The 23,910-nt window shown below is 42.2% G+C and overlaps 1 protein-coding gene across 4 annotated transcripts; it reads right to left on the bottom strand.

Annotated features, from left to right (window-relative positions):
- Positions 1–1,719: 1,719 nt before the first annotated feature.
- LOC126527046 (RNA polymerase II-associated protein 3-like) lies at positions 1,720–23,875 on the bottom strand. Of its 4 annotated transcripts, none has more exons than XM_055068533.1 (11): positions 23,310–23,875; positions 19,587–19,691; positions 19,415–19,504; positions 18,202–18,329; positions 17,756–17,776; positions 17,102–17,294; positions 13,844–14,047; positions 13,109–13,294; positions 10,267–10,364; positions 7,829–7,923; positions 1,720–1,976 (listed from the first exon to the last, which is right to left on the bottom strand). In XM_055068533.1, exons 1-11 carry the CDS (start codon positions 23,460–23,462, stop codon positions 1,909–1,911), a joined length of 1,341 nt encoding a protein of 446 aa, XP_054924508.1. In that variant the 5' UTR covers positions 23,463–23,875; the 3' UTR covers positions 1,720–1,908. The 4 variants fall into 4 exon arrangements, with proteins under 4 accessions (XP_054924508.1, XP_054924509.1, XP_050030722.1 ...); XM_055068534.1 differs by having other exon boundaries at positions 13,109–13,291; XM_050174765.2 differs by lacking the exon at positions 17,756–17,776.
- Between the last annotated feature and the right edge of the window lie 35 nt (positions 23,876–23,910).

Below are 23,910 nucleotides of genomic sequence, written 5' to 3'. Positions count from 1 at the left end.
TTTTATTGCATATTGACTGTTTTAGATGAAAAAAACACACACACACAGACACACACACACACACACACATAAACTTCCTTGATGAAAATGGAAGGAGGGTTTAGTGAGTAGATGGTCGGAGTCCACTAGTCTTGCGCCCCGCTGGCTTTAGCCGTCTGTTGGACCTGATCCAGGAGAGCCAGCCGCTCCCCTAAGTCCGAGCTGGACAGTTATGCCTTCCACTGTTCCACTGCTCCGGATTTAGGATTTTCTGTGCTTAACTGTGTGTTAAGTGTCTGTGGCTTCTGTGTGTAGGCCCGTGATACATGATGCAAAGTGGGGCTACCCTCACACCACAGGCATTGCACCTCAGGGCACCGGTCAGGAAACATGGCATTTAGTCTGTTCAGGTGCGGAAAAACACCCGTCCGTTTATTTTTCTAAGGTCTATCGCGTCCTCCTCGCTTAGCTCCCTGTGGATAAGCGGATATTTTTGACTGTCGAGATGCCGGCGAGCTAGAATTTTCCTAGAATGTTTGGGGGTTTCTGCCGAATTGGTCTTTGTGTATTTCTGCCAAAGGGGTGGCACCGAGTTCATGTTTTTGGCAACTGCTTGGTTAGTCATACCTCTAGCTAGTGCGTCAGCCCGTTCGTTCCCCTTCAGACCCGCATGTCCCGGGCACTAAACCAATCTGTGGTTGTGCATGGGTTTGGGTTTTAATAACTTTCTGCGTGTCGCGGGCAGTCATTTGTTCAAATAAAGACAACAGGCCTCCTGCTAGTCCAAGATTATTGTTGAGCTCCTGCACTTCAGCTCGCTGCTGTGTATTGCCAGGGCTATTGCCGTAGCTTCCACTGTAGCGACATGATGCTAGAAGTGAGGTATCCATCGCCTTGACGTTGTCTGTGATGGCCACCGTGTATCTGTTTTTCCTCTTGTTTCCGTGTTTGCCATTGCTGCCAAATTCATATAAGGCCGCATTCGCATAGAGTGTTTCCTCATCTTGTGGCTTGCCATACTGTTTCCTGAGCTACTTGACTCTGGCTTGACATCAAGCCATGTGGTACTTCAGATGCATGTTTTTTCGTATAGGTGCCACTGAGATCTTTTTCCTGGTCTTGGTATCGGTGCAATAATTCCACTTATACTTGAAGGATTCAAAAATTTTTTGCAGCATGATATTTGTAAGATGAAGTCCTTTAATAATAGTGAAGTCATTCTATAATCAGTTAAAAAAGTGTTTCAGGGCACCTTTAAAAGGTTGTTACTGCTCATGCTTAATTTTTGTTCTTTTTTTTTTTCTGACTTGCCAGGCAGCTGCTCAACTAATGTTCTGCATGCCACAGAAGTTTACAGAATTTATGTTCCACAACAAACGTGAATTTCTGCCTTGTTAAGGCCCATGGCACTTCTAAGTAAGTGGATCACTGCTTGGGTTGTAATGTCTACTACAGACAAACTTTAAGCCGATCCAACATTTAGTGGAAAAGGGGAAGGAAGGCAAAAGTATAAAACCCATTCGAGACTATGTGCCCAGAATTCATGGGGATTTAGATCTTTTGCAGAGTCCATGTCCCATAAACTTCTGCGACAGCCTGTGCTTTATCAAGCAGCTAAACTTGATGCTCCTTTTAAGTATCCTCCGATTTTCCACCGTGCAAGTGTGAGTGTGCAAAGTCATCTTGAGAACAGTAAGCACTTTCAGCCCATGAACATGTTATTGAGCCCTGTTCAAGCTCTGCAATTTTTGAAACATGTTTATTTTGAACACTGTGACTGTCTACAAGGCAGTGAGTAGAACAATGTTGTGGTGAAGTGCTTGCATTCTTTTTACAGTGCCAAAAAAGTTGCATGAAGCTTTTACAGTGACTCATGGCAGCAATGAGTTTTGTCTGTGCTTTCATGGTGACATGATGACAGCGTCTTCATCACAATCCATAGCTGTCTGCGAGACCCGGATCTACTTTTGAGGCGATGGCAAGCAACCTCGCCAGTCCTGAAATGGGAGAAATAGAAACTGCCTCTTTACAAGGATAAATCAAGATTGCAAACTTAGTGTTGGCCTGACGATGCCAGATGTACATAGCACCTCTTAACGAATTAGACGTGAAAATAACTTACAATATTTATATTTACTTTGCTAAATCTGATAATTCCTTATATCTGTGTTCATACTGAAGTTCAACATTAAAATGCTGTTTAATCAAAACACGTAAAGAAGCACTAAACATAGAAGAAACATTACACACCAGAAGAGAAATGGAATACCCACAGACAGTGCACACACTGCTGGAGCTATTACAAGAAAATAGAAGATGCAACCGAAATTTTTGCCTTTGCTAATTCTTTACCCTGTAACAAGAGAATAATATACAGAAGCTTAAATCACTTCCTCTTTTCATTCAATCGAAGCCTGCTTATTTGTGGCGAAATGCTAAAGTCTTAAAGAAGTACTTAATGACATTTTCAACTTATTTATTTAGTACACTTTTTTGCATTATCTGATAGTCCTAGCTTACCAAAAATAAAGTGGTAAGAGTCAGGGCACCCTGAATGATATACTGTGGCACAGCCACGTTAACATATAACGAAGTTGGCAAGATTGGCAATTTGCTTTGTTATATGAAAATTTCATTATTTTGAAATTTGAGCTTTTATGCAAGTACAGTCGCTGAAAAATTTTTTTTACATTAAGGGGACCGGAAAGCTTTCCGAATTATTGAGCAATCAGAAAAAACAATCTTAATAGAGAAAAAAAATAATTTTGTTGAATTTGAGAGTTGGCGACAAAAGATGCTGTGTCAAAGATATCTTCACATCGGCGTTACGAAGCAAAGGCCGGCACGCTTTCGCATCCCCTCCACCCTCGTGGCTGATAACGTTGCTCGCAGTAGGACGACGCTATCATGAAAAGCCCCGGCAGTGGAGCGCAAATCAGCCTCTAGCTTCAGCGCACTTTCGAAACTCGAGATTAGGCAATTTCCAATGCTACCGTATTTACTTGATTCTAACGCGCCCTCAATTGCAATGCGCACCCTTTTCCGTGACCAAAAATAAAAGGAAAAAGAGAACGCCCTCGATTGTAACACGCACCCGTTTGCCATGACATAAAACAAGAAAGTCCTTTACAGTACCACGCACCTCACTCTTTCATACAGAAATACAACTTTCTCTCATTTGAAAAAAAAAAAAAGAAAAAAAAAGCTTTACTTCCAGTGCACCACAGTTGCGATAAATAAACAAAGTTGCAGTTTCGCCCGAAAAGTGAAGCATCGATTACGATAGCAAATTAATAGACAGCTATACAAAAAGTAAGGCTAGTAGTTCTGTCGGCCGTATAAACTCTTAAACATTCGATTACTAACTAAAATAGCAAGCATGGTGTCACGCACGCACAAGCAAACATGAGCATGTCTCACTCAATGACTGCGGAAACTCTTTAAACACTGGAGTGAGGAAGTGCGGTAGCAGGAGCGAGGGAATTCACTTTTGTGCTGCCTCTCACTTCGATGCGAACTAAGCGACGAGAACACAGCGTGGTGTGCCTAGATGTGTAAACTCTTGTCTCCGTCACAGATCGCTTTCAAGATAGGGGATACGCAGCCGCGCTGTACGTAGCAGCAGCTGGTGAAGAATGCCTCTCTTGTTTGTGCCAGTCCCACACGCAAATTTCGGTAACTGTGAACACCCTTGGTGCGGCCTAATTTCCGTCCGTCTCCGCACATGTGATAGCTTTCCTCTTAATTGCGGCATTGTGATGAACTCGGCATGTCCTTGCAGTCAGCACTTCCATGCTGATAGAGCAAATGCAGAAAATGGGAAGACAGACTGTGCACTAAACTAAGCCAAAGGAAACATTGCCTAAGCACACATACTACAGCACACTGAGAAAGCTACGGCAGCTAGGCTCGAAGCGCGTACGAGGCGGCCATTTTGAAATGCTGATGGCGATATGGTAACACAGATTTAGGGTTGCACTCCATTCTAAGGCGCACACAATTTTTGGACCAGTTTAATCGGGGAAAAAGTGCGCGTTACATTTGGGTAGTAAGCACGGTAAACGCACAGAATGACAGCACACGTGCCAAACCATCTCGGCACACCTACTCTTTGCACAGGCAGAACATTACTTTGTAAACAGGGCACACAGGGTGCATACGCACTCAGCCAAGCTGACAGCCATGCACAGCCACAGCTGCAATAGAAAAGCAAATGTAAGCCAACCTTCATCCCCACCTTCATCCTCAATGTTCCCGCTTGATCGCCTTGCTGCGACTTTCCCCTTGCTTGTACATGAAGACAGTGATCATCAAGCCACCATCCTTCTCAGCTCACCCTCCCATGCTTTCGTCTGCTGCCAAAGCATACAGCATGCGGGGCACAATAGAATCTTATCACCTCTGGAGTTCATACCGAACATGCCGATGCTCCACTTCCGCAGTCACTCATGGTCGTGTGGTCGCGATTTCAGAGGTGCGTTTGCAAGCAACTGCTTGTATTCAACCATTTGACCATCCATGGAAAAGTTTCCATTTATTACCTCGGTATTCCTTCGTGATTGCAGTGAAATTTTGTTATACAGTCTAAGCTCGTAACAACGGACCTGCGTACAAGAGACTTTTGGATATAATGGACCAGGAATTTTATTATTGCAACAAAGTTCGCTTTTAACGGACCGCGCGCGCTACGACGGACTATCGGCTACAGCAGACAAAATTAACAGCAATTTTTTTTCAAAATTAGGCGTATAAAACATACTTTTGTTGTGTCGACATGGGCAAACAATTGACTTGCAATGTCAGCCGATGATCACGGCTCAATATTGAGCACGCAAGAGAGGAAGACGGGGCGGAAACGTGCCACCTTCTTTCGCACGCGAGGAACTGGGAGAGGCAAGGGGGAGGGAGGGTTCTACTCCGGTGGCTGCTGGTTACGGCGCGGCTGCACGGCCGCCGTATCTTGAAAGCGATCTGCAATGTGGACAGAGTGTGCCTGGTGCCAGTAGTGTTGTACGCGCTCTGCTTTCTATGTTTAGTTCGCATTGAAGTGAGAGACAGCACGAAGGTCAATTCACTCACTGCTGCTGCTATGCTTCCCTACTCCGACATTTTGACAGCGACTTTCTGCAGCCATTGAGCGAGATAAAACTACTATCCTTCCTTCACATATCTGTCTACTAATTTGCTACCGCAATCGATGTTATGCCTTTAAGCGAAACTGCAACTTCTTTTTTTTTTTTTACTTTGGATGTTCGTCACTAACTCTTTGCAATAACGTTGTTAGACATCGTGACCAGTTTCAGAGGTAAGGCATTTCGGATATTATAGACTTCAGATAAAACGAAAATTTTTTTGTCAGGTTATCAGGGTCCATTGTAACGAGAGTCGACTGTACTGAAATCGCATATAATTACAAATCGTTATATTGAGGTTCTAAATACGTGCTTTTCTATGGACAAGAAGTTATAAACGGTTAATTACATCATTATATTGAGAATTTAGTTATATTGAGGTTTAACAGTACGTACTTGTTTTTAAGTACCTATTTCAGTACCAGTACTCATCAGGTACACTAGCTTGCTCTGTTTTTGTCGCTGCAGCTGCTACATACAAGCACAGCTAGAATATATGCAAGCAGCACTCTTGTTAACTTTTTTGTGAGCAGTATCATCATAATGCCTAGTCTTATTATTTCACACAGGAACCAAATTTTTCTCTGTGTTATGAAGTCATGTCTGCTATTTTGAAGCCAACTTTAGAATCAATTTAAAATATACTAAGTGATTCTCAGCATTCATACTTGCCAGGTGCCACACTTTATGTGTGAGAAACATGGTAGGTTCTCTGTGATTTCAAGAACACATGTCACTACTCCTTTAAACTATTCCATAAAAATGTGTCAGTACATCATAAACTGGTCGCATACGTTTCCAGGTGGCCTAACTGTCCACCAGTTAAAGGACAAGGCTTGACTAAAGATGAAGGTCTTAAAGATCGTAATAATGCAGGCATTTCACTCTATTGAGAATGCAATGCAAGTTTCCCACACGCCATTTCCAACTAATTAACGGTCAAAGTGTCAGCTTCTCCCAAAATGCAATTTAGTATCCATGGCCTTGAGATATATGAGACTTTGAAATGATAACTATTGACCCTTTTTGCAGAGCAATCTGTTCTAGAGAAACAAGATGGCGCTTTAGGCAGCGCACTGCACGTAGCCTCAGTGACAGCGTACGAATACGAAACCACTACCGCTACCACACTGCTTCTGTGCCATCAGCTGTCGGAAATGCAACTAAGTTTTCGCTAGCACACTGTGCTCCAATCATGCTGGATTGAATCATGCGGATTGAAGACATGTGCAGTAGTTGGCTGCAAAAAGAGTGGCTGGCATATTAAGGAATGGAATGAATCTGTGTGGTCAAAATCATGGACCGCTGCTGCAACTGTCTGTACATGTTACCGTCACTTCGAGATGTCTGGCTTTTCTCGAGGATACAGAAATTTGCTCATCCACCAGGGTTGTACCGCTAACCTTCAAAGAAAGTTCTTCAGCCCTGGAACTTCGGCAAGAGTGAGTACCACTCGTTAAACAATGACAAAGGGAGTAGTGCCGCTTCTTGTCATCGTAAGTTTCGCGGACAGTATTAACACACTTCTACGGCAACTGGCACAGAAAATTACGCCCACTCTATCGCCAACGTGTCATTGAGTGAATGGGTGCACACTTGAATATATGCGTACCATACATAGTACACAATAAATGACAGACTACACTAATAGCGCACGAATGGTCAAAGCTGAATGTTTCGTGACAGTCCACAAGAGTAAGCGAGTTACTAGCGATAATACATCTTTGCTACAAGGTACTACAACGTACAAAACAGCTATGTTTCAAGCCTAATTGCATGCAGCATGAACACATTTATCAGAAGTGAGCACATTTGCAAGCAATTAGACAGAAAATGATCAGATAGTGACCACACCAAGGAAGTCAGAAATGTGACAAGCTGCTGCTTCAAAATTTTTGCCAAATAAAGAACGAAGAGCAAAACACACTAACTTTGATTCAATTCATGAGCGGAAAGTTTGGATAGCTTGGAATACATAGTTGGCCTCGCTTTTAGAACAAGCACGATATAAGCTGCTCGCGCCATTTGGACATGGCTTAATCAGCTTCCAAAGCACTTTTGCATGTTCTCTGAAGCTCTGGCCAAAGCTTCATATCGTCCACATAGTCTCTGTCTATGATATCTCCCGAAACAGAGGTTCACTAAGCCACAGCGTCGTCGTACAAACCCATTGTAAACACGGAGGCAACGGAGCCAGCTGAGGCAAGCACTGGATGCATCACCACGTGATCAAACATGGCAGCGCCTACGGTATCACCGTGAAAAGGGTCGATAGATGAATAGTCACGTCCATTACATGTGGCACCCAAATGAAGTAAAAAAAAACCTTCCAACATTTTGACAGTAACAAGACATGATAAAGATCGCATACTGAAGTTCGTTCTGTACGTAGCTCGAATCACCATAGCAGCATGAAACTAATGTCTCTGTGAAATGTGCCTACTTGCAAAATTGATCACATCCACTTTTGCTGGCTTAATTGATCAGCACACGTACACACTTGCTGGCAATTCCAAATGCCAGTGCACAGCTTGAACTATCAGTGAGAGAAGCAATTAACATTCAAATTAGAAAGCTGTTATTTGACATGCAGTGTTGCGCGGCTTCGTAAGACCATGGCAGTCTTGAAGTTACGTGAAAACTCAAATCAAGTTTTAATTATTCACCTTTCACTGCAGTAAGTATTCGCACAAAGACATGCACTTGTCAGAACTTACGCTTCTTGTCTTCACTTCCAAGGAACATAACTAATGTTGAGAAACGGCCCACTTTCGGCAGGCTGCTCAAAATGGGGTAGATATCTACACCATCCCTGAAATGAAGGAAAGGAAGAATATGCTCAAAAATGTCCTCAATCGTAAATTCACGTCATACATTTTCCAGAATACAGCAACATGTTTAACTCAATCAATGCATGATTGAAGTTTCACGGCATATGTTGGAATCTATGCAAGAAAGACTGGCTTGATTTCAAATCAAGTATCAAATTAATGTATCTTGGAAATATTAAACCTTCAAACTTGTTAGGTGACATATTTTTACGTAATATGTGTCAGTACATACTCTTAAGGGGGGACACTGCTATTGAAACTATGTTCATCACCTTTTTCCATCAATATTAATGAAACCTTCCAGTCTTATTAACATATTTGTTATTTCAAATACATAATTAGTTTTGTTGTAGGTCAATTAGTTTCTATGATAATTAGCATTTCACTTCCATTGTTTAGGGCCACAATGGAAAATAAATGGCACAATAAAAGATTACTTGTAAGGCATGTTTAAATAGCATAAAGAGTAAGGAATGACGGATAGCAAGCAAATTTTTTTATCTGACCCTTAATAGATATTTTTCAGCCCATTGAATACAAGCCCACTAAATATTGCAACCATGTGGCAGAAATTGTAGCAAAATAACTAATTTCCAAAGTGAAAAAAAAAAATTGCTTATAAGAGTATACATTAGGGTCCGTTCTGCAAATATATATATATATATATATATCCAGAACATCCAGAACAAACATTTTTGATACTCGCTCTGGACACACGAAACTTTCAGGACACATCCAATCTTGCGTGTTGCTTATAAACATGCAATTAGATTTTTTCTGAGGTAAAAAAAAAAGTACTAGTTACAATTCTTCTTGTGTTAAAAATTTGGGATGCGATTTGCAAAAAATGAAGTGCAACAACATAGCTAAAGTTAATAAGGTATGTTCCTAGATGTTCAGATACTGCTAGTTAGTACTAGGATGTTTGTATCTGTACTTCAGCCAAGGTTATGAAATTCTAAAGTTTCAGCTTTACAAATGTAAATTCTTGCTGGTGATTTCTACAGGATTTCAAAATATTTCAGTGTCCTAAGACACTATAGTATCATAGTTTTTGTGCACTCTCTGACTCGCCTGCATTCAGGAAAAAGAACTAATGACGAGAATTGAATCAGTAGAAGGAACACAGTGCTGATTCCAAACTTTTGAAATTTTAAAAAAGCTATACTTGAGATAAACAAAAAAGAAAAGCTAAAAAATAAACTCGGAAAATATAAATTTCAAGCTTCAAAACCGAGAAATAATTACAACATAATTAAAAGCTCAATTCTTCCGCTGATGGAGACAATAGCTGCACGTATAGGCTTGTAACAGAATCTGGAATGCACCAACACAAACCCACGTATGAGTGAGAGGCACGGGAATAGGCATCGGCACATTGTCTGCAGTCTCCAAAGTAAACCTAAACGCGAGGACAAAGGGCAATGGTTAGCTTCATTGCTGCGCTATTGCCGATATGGTATGAGACTGCGTGGCGACGCAGTGATTTATCTCCGGCGCGATCTTCTCGGCTCACCTGAGCCTTGAGATAACTGCCTCGTCTTTCTTGCCATAGGAAGCAGAGACGGCTTGCGCTTCAGTTTTCGTGGATGCAAGTTCAGTTTCAAACTTTTTTTTTTAAGGAAAGGGTCTATTTGCCGCTTATGTTCACAATACGGCGTAACAAGAAACGGCATAACAGCGGTTTTCGAAGCGACCCACTGCCAGGCCTAGTAGACGAGCTCATCTACTAGGCCTAGTTGCCGCAGCAACAGCCGATCAGAAGGCGCCTCTCAGCACGCTGAGCCAGTAGGAGGGCCGCATGCAACGCAAGCTTCGTCAGACCGGCCCCCGATTGTTTTACATTTGAATTTTTTCTATGTGGCCATTGTTGGCAAGCATGCGGGGAACTGAAAGGCGGAACTTTGAGCTTTTGAACGATACGTATTAAGATGGCGGTGCTCAGCGGCAGGAAAGACGAAAAATAGCTACGTGAACTCTGGTGTTTCTGCACGATTTTGGGGTCGTTTCTCGCTGTCTGCACTGACAAAATGTTTTAGGTGCAGACAGCGAATTTTGGGTGCGTTTTTGGGCAAATCGTTTTGATATAGAGTAGATTAGGCATTACAGATACTGAAACAAGTAGTTCCCAAAACTAGATCTTTTTCGCAATTTTCGGTTTTTAAGACCCGTCTCACCCACAGGATTCATTAGCATGCTTTGAAACATGGTGTGGTTCCCCGAAATAGGAAGTTTGAGAATGTCTCAGCTAGATCTAGCAATCTCCAAGCACACAGGCAGACACGGTCAGCATTCAGACCATTACCACTGGCCCCCATACACACCTCATAAACTGGTTTTCCAGGATGCACAGAATGTCACAGAAGAGTTCGGTCTCCATCGACTCTTGAAAAAATGTTCCTAATTTGCTCGGGTTCATTTGCTATGGGAAAAAAGAAACAAAATGTTGTAGTGAAATAGAATAGAATTTTACCTTATAGGTGAGGCATGAAAGATAGTGGCTTCACAAGTGCTGCCTTCCTGCACGAGTAAAGGGAAATCAAGCACCTGCGAGGGGCAGGGGGTAAGTTGGCGCATGTCGTGATTTCTGGGCTGTGCCAGTGCATCGAACCATCGGGGTAACTATAGACGCTCTTGTTCTCGCCAACGTGACGTAGCATGTACGTGTGCTCACGATACATTGGACTACGTTTAGCCCTTTAGAGGTAATCTGCCGCATGTGCAAAGAGTGGGCTCACCGAGAGGGTGTGGCATCATGTAAGCTGTCTTCCCGCGCTTTTAGCATTGGAAGTTTCGTAATCCCAAGTTTCGGTGACTCGTTGGAGTGATAGGCATACAAACCATTCGCTCCCACTGCTGGCGATAGTGTTGTCCCAGTGCAGGTAACATTATGAGCTGCAGGGGCGGAGTGCACACGAAAGCGTGGCTGGCTTTGCTTAATTCGTAGTGCCAATATGAAGATGTTGTCGATGTGGCAAGAAACCGTATCATTCGTCGCCAACTCCCAAATTCATCAAATGAGTTTTCTTCTCATTCAAATTTGATTTCTTCTATTGCTCGATAATTCGGAAAATTCTGTGGCTTCTTTCCATATAATATAGATCGGTGACTGTACTTATTTGCATAAAAGGTCTAATTTCAATGCCACAAAATTTCGATATAATGAAACAAACTGCCGCTTTTACCCACTTCATTATATCGAAGTTTAACTGTATAAACAAAACCTCAATTTAGAAGTAATGAAAATCAATACAGTCCTAACAGCGCTTAAGGTTTAGGATGACAAAAAGCATGCATTCATAGAAGCACGAAATCTATATCAATAGGCTCCGAAGGCTTCTACATTCTTGCAATTTTTCAACCAGAATGCACAAACGTCAATTGCACGGCATGTCAGCACCTTATGGCGGCAAAAAGTGGCAAGAGAGGCTACAGTATATGCAATCATGAAAAGCGATTTCCAATTGAATGCCATCTGCTATGCAGTTCCCACCAGGAGGACACATGCACTGCCAGCATTACAGTTGGACCTCGCAATAACGAAATCGGTGGGGAACGTGAAAAAATTCACTCTCTCGAGAATTTTGTTGTTGCGAAAAGAGATAGCACAGATAGGTAATGCGTCGCAGAACAAAACTTTACCATCAAAATTCCGCTAGCTTACTTTGACAAGCTTTGCTCGAGGATATAAACCGCATAGTACAAAGTGCGCCACATGCGTCGATCAGCAGTGGCAGCACTGCCGTGGAGCAATATTCTCGGTCAATTGCTTTTGAAGATACGATCACTTTTGCGAGATCTTGCGTAACTCGGCATCGGATGCAGAGCAACAGCGCATGCAGCAGCATTTCTCCAGCACACGCTGTCGCCCGTAGGCGCCGATGCATCTGGTGCCGAATGCAAAAGATCGCAATTACGGCCCTTTAGAGTAAATCTACGTCCGGTGCCGAATCCACACACAATGCTTGGACATGATGATGTCAGTGACACGACGATGCTTGTCGGGTGGCACCAAAACCAAAGTTCTTGACGTAAGGGATACGTATTCCCGGACATTAGCTCAATAACAGCCTGATGAGTGGCACTCTATGCTGCGACCGCCATCTCAAACGCCATAAGCAATTCCATGTTGGAGGGACGTGGGTTGTCTTGTTTTTGCTGCATTTTTCTCACTGAGGCGCACATCATGCAGTGCCACTGCCACAATCAGCAATCGTTGCTCGTAACCCCTTTCAGTTTGCGTTCAATTTCGCCTCAGGCGATTGACCTAGGCCGCGCCGAGTCGTCAGTCGCGGGGAAGGCAAACAACACGCATTTCGAACAACAATCTACGAGTAGGTGTGCAAAACTGTCGACACATGTCTGTAGCAACATGCGTGCCGCTTCAAACAGGCGATCAACAGACAAGATGGCGGCCATGACATGTTTCCAGCGCATGTGATCGCTTCCGGCGCTTGGTTGTTTTTGTAAACAAAAATGGCGGCGCCCACGCAAGTGTAATGTAGTGGCATTTTACGCAATTTTAGTGCAGAACAGTGCATTTGAGCACAATTTGGAGCCTGCTAGCCCTATGCGAGTGGGTAATATGCGGGGTTACGCTCCAGCAAATTTCGTTGATGTGGTATTGTAGTACAGCGACATTTCGTTGCCGAGAGGTACGAAATGCATTGAATCTTATGGGCGTTTGCCGGGGATATGAAAATATTTCATTGTTGCGAGAATTTCGTTGTTGCAGGATTTCGTTATCATGGGTTTCGACTGTATCTGCACAGTCATGTTTGAGAAAAGCCAGTGTGAGAACAGGTGTACATTAAGTTGTTTCATCTGCGATGCATTTTCCACTTTTGCTTCATATCACTGGAACCTGCACATCCAAAAGGGAATCAAAATTAAAAAAAGCAAATTTATGGGCACATAGGAGGTATTGTCCTAAAAAAGAAAAGAACCAGAAGCGATGATTGCAAATACTTGTAGCTGTGTCGACTGACTATATATTGTGGCAGTGCACAAAGGGGCCTCGTGTATAATAAAGGTAGGACCCCCTGCCACGAGTAAGTAGGCCTCTTCTCTTTCTATCATTTGCTGTGGTTTCAAAGCTTCATGCAATGAAAAAAAGAAAACTATGCAGCAAGTGCTAAAGCTACAGGCTGAACAGCAAGATTACACCTTGAGGTATCTGTAGCGCAGCTCGGGAAATGGGGCCAGCTGCCTCCAGTCGACCTGAAACTGGTATGAACTTGGTGCAGGTGGTGGGAGCTGCGGCTTATGTGTCTTTGTTGCTGCCACCCACTCCTCTTTGAGGCGCGTGCCACCTGGCACGTCACGGATGGGTACCCTCTTCAGCAGTCTCTGCTGACAGGAAAGGACAGCAACAGTTAAAGTTGTACTGACACATACATTTCAAAGTTGTAGGAACTTTACTAAACATTTCTTGCACCTAAATTGACCATGCTTAGCAAGTGTCAAGGTTAGTAAACACTTGTGACGTCATGACAGAAAATCAAATTTGCTGATGTTGTGTAGCAATAAGGCTAGGTATGGTGACACTGCTCATTTTGGTGTCCCACTTGTATGTCGCAGCCGCAGCAATCACAAGAAAGCAGTGAGCCAGTGTCCAAAAAAAGAATTTAAAAAAATCTGACTATGAATAAAGTCAATAACTGTAGTTGCATTCTTCTAAAATTGGCTTTGCCTTAAACTGGGTGCAAATAAAAAATCATAAATCTATGTATGTTAATATGACAATAGCAAACAAGCTCTAGAAAACTGGACCTTCACTGATAAAATCTTCAAGGTTGCCAGGTATGGAGTACTATCCTGCTAAAAAGCTTACATGACAGCTCAAAGGTTTACATTAAAAGCCAAGATCCCAAAGAACAAGATCCACAATACAACACTTACTTCTGATACTCTCCTGGTTCTAGGGGCAGTCAGGGGTTCCACTTTAACTGCAGTCACTGCTCTGATGGGCAGTGACATCTTTTCAGCTGCAGAGCCCTTCTTTGCTGGCTTTTCAACTTGACCTGCTGGTTCTTTGGCATTCAAAGAGTGAGAACTTGAGGAGGCCTTTGTTGTGACCATGTCACCAGCTCCAGCCTTTAATTCCTGAGCAAGACACAGAGCAGAAAAAAACATTTTGCAAAGGAAAACTAACCCATCCTAGTCGCAAATACTCTTAAACTTGAACATCTTAAGTTTTACTACATTGATGGGAGAGCAGCGCTATCCTTTCAACAGTAGTGTAGTCACTGAACATTAATCCTCCTTGACAATTCTTCTGATAACCTGTTACTTAAGAAATACATTTCCACTCCCTTGACTTCATGAAGGTGCTCAAGGTTGCCAACTATGATTATTATTATTCATTGGTAAAGGTTCTCATGGATCAGTAATCCTCAAGGAACATCACTGAAGAGCAGTGCACACCATATTTCAGGGATGGAAGCAGCCAAGGGAGTTTCAGAGCAGCTCTAGGAGCAGATTTGGCACTTTGGAACAGGTTTAGAGAAAGAATCATTAATTCTGAAGTTAAAGACACGTGCTGGAGCAGCTTGGTAAAGCTTAACATGAGCGAAATACATGAAAATCAAGAAAATATATTCTTTTTGGACTTTGCAGAACACTGCTAAGTTACGGCAAGTTATTTCTGCAGAAGCCCACAAAGTGGCGGAAAGTTCATAAAAGAGAAAAAGTGTCATTCGCCCGACTGTAGCAAGAAGTTACAAAGAAAGTCCATATAGGTTTCATAGAAACCACTTTTAAGTTACATACATGATGTGCCATCTAAATGTGGCCAAGCAAAAAGATAACTGAGGGCATTATTTAGACAAACAGCGCCTACTGTATGCTGATAGGCTTTTGTTAATGCCAGTGAAGAGTTTTTTTTCCTTGTGCACACGCATTTAATATTTAATTTTAACTAGTTAAAATTTATCTACATTCAATATTGTGCAAATACAAAAGTTGTGTAGCACATAGAGAAATGACCGATAACAGCTTTTAACCTAGATCTCGTGTGGTTTTTTGTTCCAACAAGAAGAAAAAAGCAAAAGCCCATGAAATTTTTTAAAATTCCCTGTGATAACACGTCCCTGCACTAGTGATATCAGCGGTCTCAGACCAAAACATGGTCATCTATTACACTGCATACATTATGACCATGTGAACCAGGGGCACGGTCTTGGTAACAGTTTGGAAAGTGAACTGCTACAAGATCATGCTACTTTGCATTTGATAAACAAAAATGCACGAAAAGCTGCTGACGCGTTGAGAAAAGAGCGCTCCCAGTGCCCATATTTGACAAGCTTTTCATCGAGATTAATGTGCAATCTTTCACGCCTGGAGGCGCTGTCATAGGCACTACATGTTTTTTTTTTTGCTTTTCTTTTTAATTTCATAGGTATTTTTTCTTTTGTTAAAAAAAAATAGTCTGCACAAATCCTAGGTTGCCTTAAATGCTATCATTTAAGGCAACCATCTATCACCCTCTCATCTATCATCTATCAACCAACTATCATTTAAGGTCATTTAGCGTCCTTCCCCACTTTTTATAAAGTTAGCTAATTAAATGTATTCATGCACAATGAACAAGAAATATATACTCTCAGTAACAACCATGAGCAACACCCACCAATATACAATGAATGTCCTTTATATAATGCCTTCTGTTAATTTTTCATTCTTTGCACATTCAATTGGAATAGCAGAATACCCCAAAATAAATGTGAATTTACTTCCCTGGTCATTGCATATTTGCCAGTATTCCACATCATTGTGCCATTTCTCCCATGCTTAAACAAAAGCCACTGCATTTGCTTTCATTGTGATCAAGGGATTTGTATGAGCCCCAAAACATCAAGTTTTCTTTCAATACGCTTTACCTTTGGCGAGTGTTCATATTATTCTGCTATTACTTGCCAAGAATAAAACTGCCATTTTGAAGAGAATCAAGCGAAAAAATGTTCACGTGTTTCTGACCTGCATTGTCAACCAATATTTTGCACAAGCTCAATTATTTGAACTTATTAACGGTTCCGCCATAGGGCCTATAAAGCCAATGTAAAACAAGCTTTTGGACGCGATCTGTGCAAGTTGCGTCATGAACATCGTCGGCGCAAATGCAATTTCTGCCTTTTGTGTTTTCACTTACCTTTTATGACCACTGTTTGGCTGCTAAGGTTGACTAAAACCGAAACTTTACACAATTGGCTTGCGTTCTGCAGCGGCAAAAGTCTGATTTTGTGTGGTGTGGTCATCACACAAATTTGGCCAGAGTCCAAATTTATGTGATGATTACGTTTGCCATTGGATATTTTTGGTCAAGAAGTTTCACGAAAGCAAGCAGGTCGTTTGTCAGTGCGCTACACTATTATCCTGGTAACTGGACATGGTGCACGTGGGAAATAGAGTTAGAACATTGCACACATTGCTTTCGCCCGTTAATCGATGCAGGTTTACCAATAGGGCGTACAAGCAAGCATTAAAATGTATGAAACTGATGAGCTGTGCTCTGAGCAGACCATACAACTTATTCATTCAGCTAAGAGCGCTATTTCCTTCCTGACTTCCCCATGAAAAGAGAGCCAATTGAATTCATCTTCAGCATCTCCAGTCTGCATAGTGTGCAAATGCATAAGACCTATATAAAACATTCGTAATGCATTGTATAGCACCTGATTCTTCATTTTCCTGGGGCCAGGAAAATTAGTTATCATGCCACCACTAAATAGGCTTGGTTTCTGAGGCCTAGCTAACACATGACTATGGCTGTGTGGTTGCCACTGAGCATGCACATTCCACTACATTTAGCAACTTCAGTAGAAATGAGTGTTTTGGTGCAGGTTGGCACAGCTTGATGGTTTGGCACAAGATGGCATAGCACTTCCATCTACAGTATGATATTTTCAAGAACATAATGTAAGGGGGCACCTTTAACAACCTAAAAATAAGTATAATTATATTATTGTTTTAGTTCAAACTGTGGCCACGGTTCAGAACTGTGCAGGCTGACACAGCAGTGGTGTTTGCACATACAAGGTCACGCCAGCATGCATCACATAGGCACGTGTGATATGCATGCACACTCCACTGTTCAAAAACATCTCTGCGGTCATGCCTAGTTGAAGAGAGAGCTGTTGTTAGCACATGACACAAGCGTACCTTTTCTAGTTTGGTCAGGTGCTGCCTCGCTTCTTTGTTGTTTGACTCCAGGGAGAGGACCATGCGGAAGTCCTCTGCGGCAAGGGCCTTCTTGGAGAGGCTTTGCCGAGCCAGACCGCGCCGGTGGTAGGCTTTGATGTAGTTGGGATCCCACTCCAAGGCCCGATTGCAGTCTTCTTCAGCAGCGCCATACCTGTTCATAGGAACGCACAGAAAGTGCATGCGCTATTTCAAATGAGCCAGTTCACCATGCCTCCTTTCAAATTACTATTATTGCATGTTGTGCTTTTTTATTCTTATATATCAGTTATTGTTATTCCGAAATTGATACCCTCTTCCTTGCTTCACACATCTCTCTTTTCTTTCATTTGTTTTTGTACTAACATTTTCAGACACTCATGCATCTTCTCATTTATTTTTCTATCAGCTGACCCCTCCCCTACACTGCACACTGGTCTGTTATTTCACTGCAATAGCCCCCTTACAAATGACAGCCTCTCTAATCTACCAACACAAGCCAGTGCTCGCATTTAAAAATGTACCTGTGAAAAGGGTCTAGTAATCAATGAAATTTTTAAAGGGACACTCAGGAGGAAAATAAGCTAGGCGTATTAAGAAATGGCACTTCTGGGATAGCATGAAAGCCACTCTTACCGTGGGAGGCGGCTTGGTAAGCTAGAAAAGACACAAAAACAAAAGCATTCTGGCGATGCCATCTTGAAGTTCCTGTGCCATGCTCGCAGTTGCAGCATAGATTTTGACAGAATATGCTCTTGTCTTATTATTTGTTTATTGGTAAGGATGGGCTACATTGCTTCCAAAGGAGCCCCAGACTGAACTTAGCAAGCTTTAACAATCAACTGAGTCATGATGGCCCAAACACAAGGAAATGCTTTGAAATCCGTGACTGGCGCTGGCGTTGTGGCGTGAAATTCAAGAATGAAAGTTCAGCCCTCACTTTATCTTCTAGTAACCACCTTCTTACTGTGAAACTAAGAAAAATAGAGTTTTGAAAGAATGCTTTATTAGTATAAACTGATTTAGTTTCTCCTTAGTGTCCCTTCAACATATCAGCTCATTGAAATAGGTGAGCAACTCACATGTTTTTACGCAAAAATGCCATTGCCCTATTGGCATACAGCACCGGATTCTGGGGGTCACATTCAATGCCTATGCCGTAGCTTTCAATTGCTTCATCGTAGCGGCCATCTTTGAAGAGTCTGTTGCCCTGCACAAATGAGACAAGCTTATTGAAGCATTGCAATTGTCAGAGTTTTGTGCAGTGTTTTACATGTGCAAGAAAGAGACTGGTTATCAGATCCAAGTTTGGGGAGAGCTCTGAATTGGCAGACACTTTTTATGTTCTTAACTGTACCTCACGTGCCATGACAGAGGCCCCTCCCCTTCCCTTTTTTTTTCCAGAATCCAGCCACCTAGTTCATAAATTAAATCCTGAAGTGCTTTGTTTTTGGGTGCTGTCATATCATTATTGAGTACTTCATGTGAATAACTGTCCCAAACTGCTTTTCACTCCCTTGCCGTGTGAGGGCAGCTGCCTAGGCTGAGGCCTTGGTACTTCAGAATTTGAGCTCCTGAAGGCACATGTGCACTTAAAGCAGTAATAGCTTTTTTGCTTTTTAATATTTTTTATTCATTCAGTTTCCACTGGCCATGTGATGATGTCGACGTTTTGTAAGTGTTCCAATTGCAGCATCGCAATGCATCATCGCAATCAGCATTGTCATCATCGTCATTGGCACGTTTATTGATATCTCACACAGTCAAGGCTATATCCAATACAAGGTAAAACAATTATGAAACAGTTCAAACAATGATTGACAGTATTTGAAGGAGGGATGTCTCATGCTGAAGCCTCATGTCTGATGCTGCAGTGTTTCAGCAATGGGACTTGTACTTTTCTGTTACGGTGACAAGTCTCCTTGTTGAAACATTGGCTCCAGCTTGAAATATCCCTCATTTGGACACTGTTGATCACTTTAAGTCTCCATATTCCTGTTAACCTCTGTCTTGTTTGGTTGTTGCAGAAAGATAGGCAGACACTTTAAGAAGAGCGTAGCTAGTATAACACAATGATTCTTTTATGTAAAATTTCATATTTACATCCTACGCCAAAGCTGGTGGTCTTGGTTATAGTTAATTTTGTGCCATGCGAGACCAACCCATGACAAAGGGCATAAAGGATCAGTTTGAAATGGAATTGTCAATGGTGTCTCCATTTGTTACTTTACCACGTCAATTCAACATGAATGTACTTCAAGAGATCTGCCAAATATCCAGGCATAAAACACTAGCCTTTTCCTTTTCAATAAGTGCTCGCTGACGCTTCCATTCAGCTTGAAACTGCTCGTCATCGCTGCCACTAGTCTCCGATGTGCTTTCATCCTAGAAATAAAATGATAAATATAAGCAAGAAGATAGCGTGGGCAGTTTCGAAGTAAGGTGATAAGTGAGGTCACATACGCACATTTATTAAGGTTTCTAATGCAACCATGGAGTCTGACACTGCGCTGCCTGTACATGGTGTGTTTTTATCTTCCGATGACGCAGGTCTCTTCACAGGCATAGGCTCCTGGATAGATAAGCAACACTTTGTGTTTGAATATATTCAACAGTAATAGTTAAGCTCAAACTAGCTGGTCATTTCAACAGTTCGAAGTTCTCTTTCCTGCACTGGATTTGCTGACAAGCAAGTCTTTTTGTGCTAAATGTGAAATTCAGGGCTCAGCACATAAGAGCCTTTCAATATGTCTACATGCTACTGCCAGCCACAAACAAGAACCATGGCATGAATAAAACAGACATGCAGAGTAGAAACAAGACAAATACAAATATAAAAAGTAACAGTTATATTGTAAGAAAAATTGATCAAGTTTACAGCAAAATGAACTTTCAACTGTTATTCCTGTCAAAAATTGGCGACGATGCATTCCACTCAAGTACCATTCGTAGGGAAAAAAAGATTTAAAACAATCTTCCTGCAACGAAACATGAATGACATATTCATGTTTTTGTCATGTTTCATGACTATAACAGAATTGAAAATAATCTTCATTTTTAGTCCAACCCCATCATGTTACAATGTTAAATTATGCAAAAATTTCATTCCTTTCACTTTCTTTTCTTTTTCACACCACAGACTGGGGAGAAGAATCTATATACCACCAAAGATCTTGAAAGAAGACCCTGTAACTTACAGAAAACTACAAACCGACACTTTCCCACATAACACAAAATGCCAACACATTTACCACACACATTACGAATACAACTGCAAATTCTGCCAGATGCCAAACACCCTGTGCCACATGGTATGGGGAACGCGACCAAATCACCAACATCCACACAATCCCCCATCTCACACTGGAGCAGTGGGAGACCCAGCTCACTAGCCTCAACCCTGATGACCAGTGCCAAATGGCAAACAGGGCAAGGCAGGCAGCAAGGTCACAAGCTTCCTGGACTGAGGAGGCCACCCGCAAGGAAAGCGACCAAACAACTTCGTCTGCTCTTAATAAAAGTTCCACGCTCTCCCACCTTTCTCCTAGTAGACAGGTCTGGCAATCCTGAATGGCTATACAATCCTGGCACAGATTCCCCATTATAGAAATTGTACACAAAACATAAAATCCTTTTTCTGGATGCTCTCTAAATGATCAACAAGTACCAATGAATGAGGCTCCCAAATAATATCTGCATACTCAGGTACTGGTCTAATCACTGGATGCTTCGACAGAGATGCTGTCCAAAAAGACAGTTATGGTTCACCGCCTGTATCTACATACACGCGCTTCTCATTCCGTTACACAACTGCCACCATAGTCAAGCAGCAAGTGCACCATGCTGACACACAAACTAAGAGTTCACCCTTTTTTAACTGCTTAATGTTATTACATAGGCTACGGTATTTAGATGCAATACAGTGCGATTTCAACATAACTGTGATTACTAATGACTGTAGCCCAAAATGTGTAGTAATTTTTTTCTTGGTAAGAATTCTGAACTACAATGTACTACATGTACTACAATGTACCCTTAATGGACTTGGGCCGGTCTGACATAGGGATTCCTTTAGCTCAATTCTATTCCTTCCTTACCAAGTGCCACTCACAACTGGATGGTCCCTGCGATAATGCAGGCAAAATACCATTTGTATCACGAATAAAGTGCCGAAGGAAAATAAGTGGAACAGGATCATTATGTTATACTGGGCTTGGTGTCCCACTTCTACTGTAACCAGTAAAAGCTATTAGAAACACACAACAAGAAAGTTACTAGCTTAAATTGGTGAGTGAATCCAGTTCAAAAGGTCAGCTATCCTTGAGTGGGTTTCCATGTAAAACAACCAGAATGGAGCTACAAGTCTGGAGAAAATAAGCGGTGAAAAAAAAAATGCCAGGAGATGAGAAGCAGCAAGGATCAAGCAATCAAGCATCATCAATGCCAGGCAAAAAGAAAAGTTAATCTTAATTTGTGTCCACTGCTGGACGAATGTCCCTCCCAGCAATCTCCAATTACCAATGTCATGTGAGCTGACCACATCCTACGCTTGCAAATTTCCTAATATCATTACACAAAGCTTCTTCCGTAAACTATGTTTCCTTTCCCCTTGCAAATATTCGGTTACTCTGATGGACTGCTTGTTATCTGCTGTTCACATTACATTGCTTGAACTCCCAATCTTAACTAGGATAGCAGCAAATTCATTCTGTTCCCTAATCCACATGGCAGCATGGCTACCTCTTAAAGTTACACCTATAATTTTTCATTCCCTGGCTTTTTGCATTCTTTAGCATTCCTTCCAGGAATTTTTTTATCCTGCAAGTACAGTGCCCACTGGTCAATACTGGCACAATACATTGATTATCTATTGATAAGATGCAGCTCACATCTTCAGAAAGCCCAGTGAATGTATACGAAGGTATCTTTAAAACAATTTCTCGAGAATACCATTGTGCAAACTAATCCAATTGGTGCATGTCTTGTTTGCTTTGTACCATCTTTTCATGCCACTTGGTGCAATTCAGATAGCAAAAAGTGAAACATGGTCTGCTCTCCTTTCCTACACGCCCCTCCCCACCACCCTGCTACATGTCAACTACATACTTTTATACACTGCATGTCTTACTACAATGCTGTTTAAGAGTATGCTACTAGTGTGCATATGATCGAAGTACTTGAAAAGTCAAGCAGGCAGTATGTTTTAAACAACCATGCTGTCAGATGAGTTCAGTGCGCTAAGGACAGGACAAGTGTGCTAAGCTCACTTAGATATCTGTACTATGTCCTGTTGTTTCAAATAAACTAGTGAATAAAATAAACAATATAAAGGGCCGTACCTAATTCTTTGTAAATGTCACTGAGACCGTTTTTTGGAAGTTACCTTACATTTTTTACATTCAAAACTACGATAATGATACAAATCAATAACATGGTCATGGAGAGACTGAATAGCATGGTACAAAATATTGCCTTAACATAGATGCAAATTTTGAAATTGCATGTTACACGCTAAACGTCATCGACGTGAATTACAGTGACAAGCAAAACTAATGATGAACCTTGTGGTATGCCTGCCTCAAGAATGAGTGAGGACACTAAAGCTTTAGGTAAAGCAATAAAATTTGCATTGGCTTGGCCCCCTTCATGTAGTACAGTATGGGCAACAGCTGGGCAACGCTGCTGAACTTGTACAGAAAGTCAAATGGAACAATACATAGAGCAATGCTAGCACCGAAAAATTTATTGGGAAATGGGTCAATAGTTCCGAAAGTGTTTTGGCATTTTTACACCAACCTCGCTTGAGATGTTCAAAAATAAATAAATGAAACAACTGACAAATTGTGGAGTCGACGTGCAGTCAAACCTCTGCACGAACAAGCAGTGGGCGAGTGTTTCGGGATACGTGTTACGACTCATATGGTAGAGCGGGACTTAACTTTGACTATATTACTTTTCTTAATGATTACCGAAAACTCTGCGCACCGGTGCACATTGAAGAAGGAAAAAATAAAAAAGATAGGGTCACTATGTGCCCCAAACACAGGGAATCATTGCCAAGAGAAAACATGTCACGAGAACTGCATGCTGTCGCACATATATAACGTGCTCAGCGTCACACGAAACACGACAGAGCGGCGGCAACAAAACCGCGCCGATTTGCGCATGAGATGCAAAGGGACCGCACTACCGTGGCCGGCTGGAGCTTGGACTTCAAGGAGCGAAGCTGTGCGTCTTTCATCTTGATGCTGGCCTCCCAATTTCGGAGGTTGCGCAGATATTCCTCGTAAGCCGCGTTGCGAGTCTTCGTCGTGCTAGGCTGACAGCGCGGTTCGGACGGCATGCCTGCGTCTCATCGATTTGACGGCAACGCGAATCGAGTTACGACCGCATAGAGCGAGCTAAAGATCACGTGCGACTAAAAATCAACGACGCTGCACAGACGCAGAGCCGCGCCTTTTCACGGGAGTTCGGAGCTGTTCACGCCCCGCAGACACAACACCGGTGACGAGCAGCACATGTATGTATGGGCTGCTGCTGCGTGCGGTCACAAAAAAGAAAATGCAATCCACTTCCAGCAATCGCTGCGGTAGCTGCTCCGTGGCCTTGCAACAAACAAACAACAAAACAAAGCTGCTGACAGCGCAGTACGCTGAGTTTTCCCGCGTTGCTGCAGCAATACACAATTTTTAGCGCGAAATCGGCGAAACCGCGTAAACACGAAGCAAAACCACAGCTCGATTGCGCAATGCAAGAACAAAATACAACCGTACAACATGCAGCGCAAAAAC

This window comes from Dermacentor andersoni, chromosome 9 (assembly GCF_023375885.2).
Source record: "Dermacentor andersoni chromosome 9, qqDerAnde1_hic_scaffold, whole genome shotgun sequence".
Classification (NCBI taxonomy): Eukaryota; Metazoa; Arthropoda; class Arachnida; order Ixodida; family Ixodidae; genus Dermacentor; species Dermacentor andersoni.
Note: the sequence above shows the minus strand (reverse complement) of the source record. Positions and strands in the feature narration are given on the sequence as shown.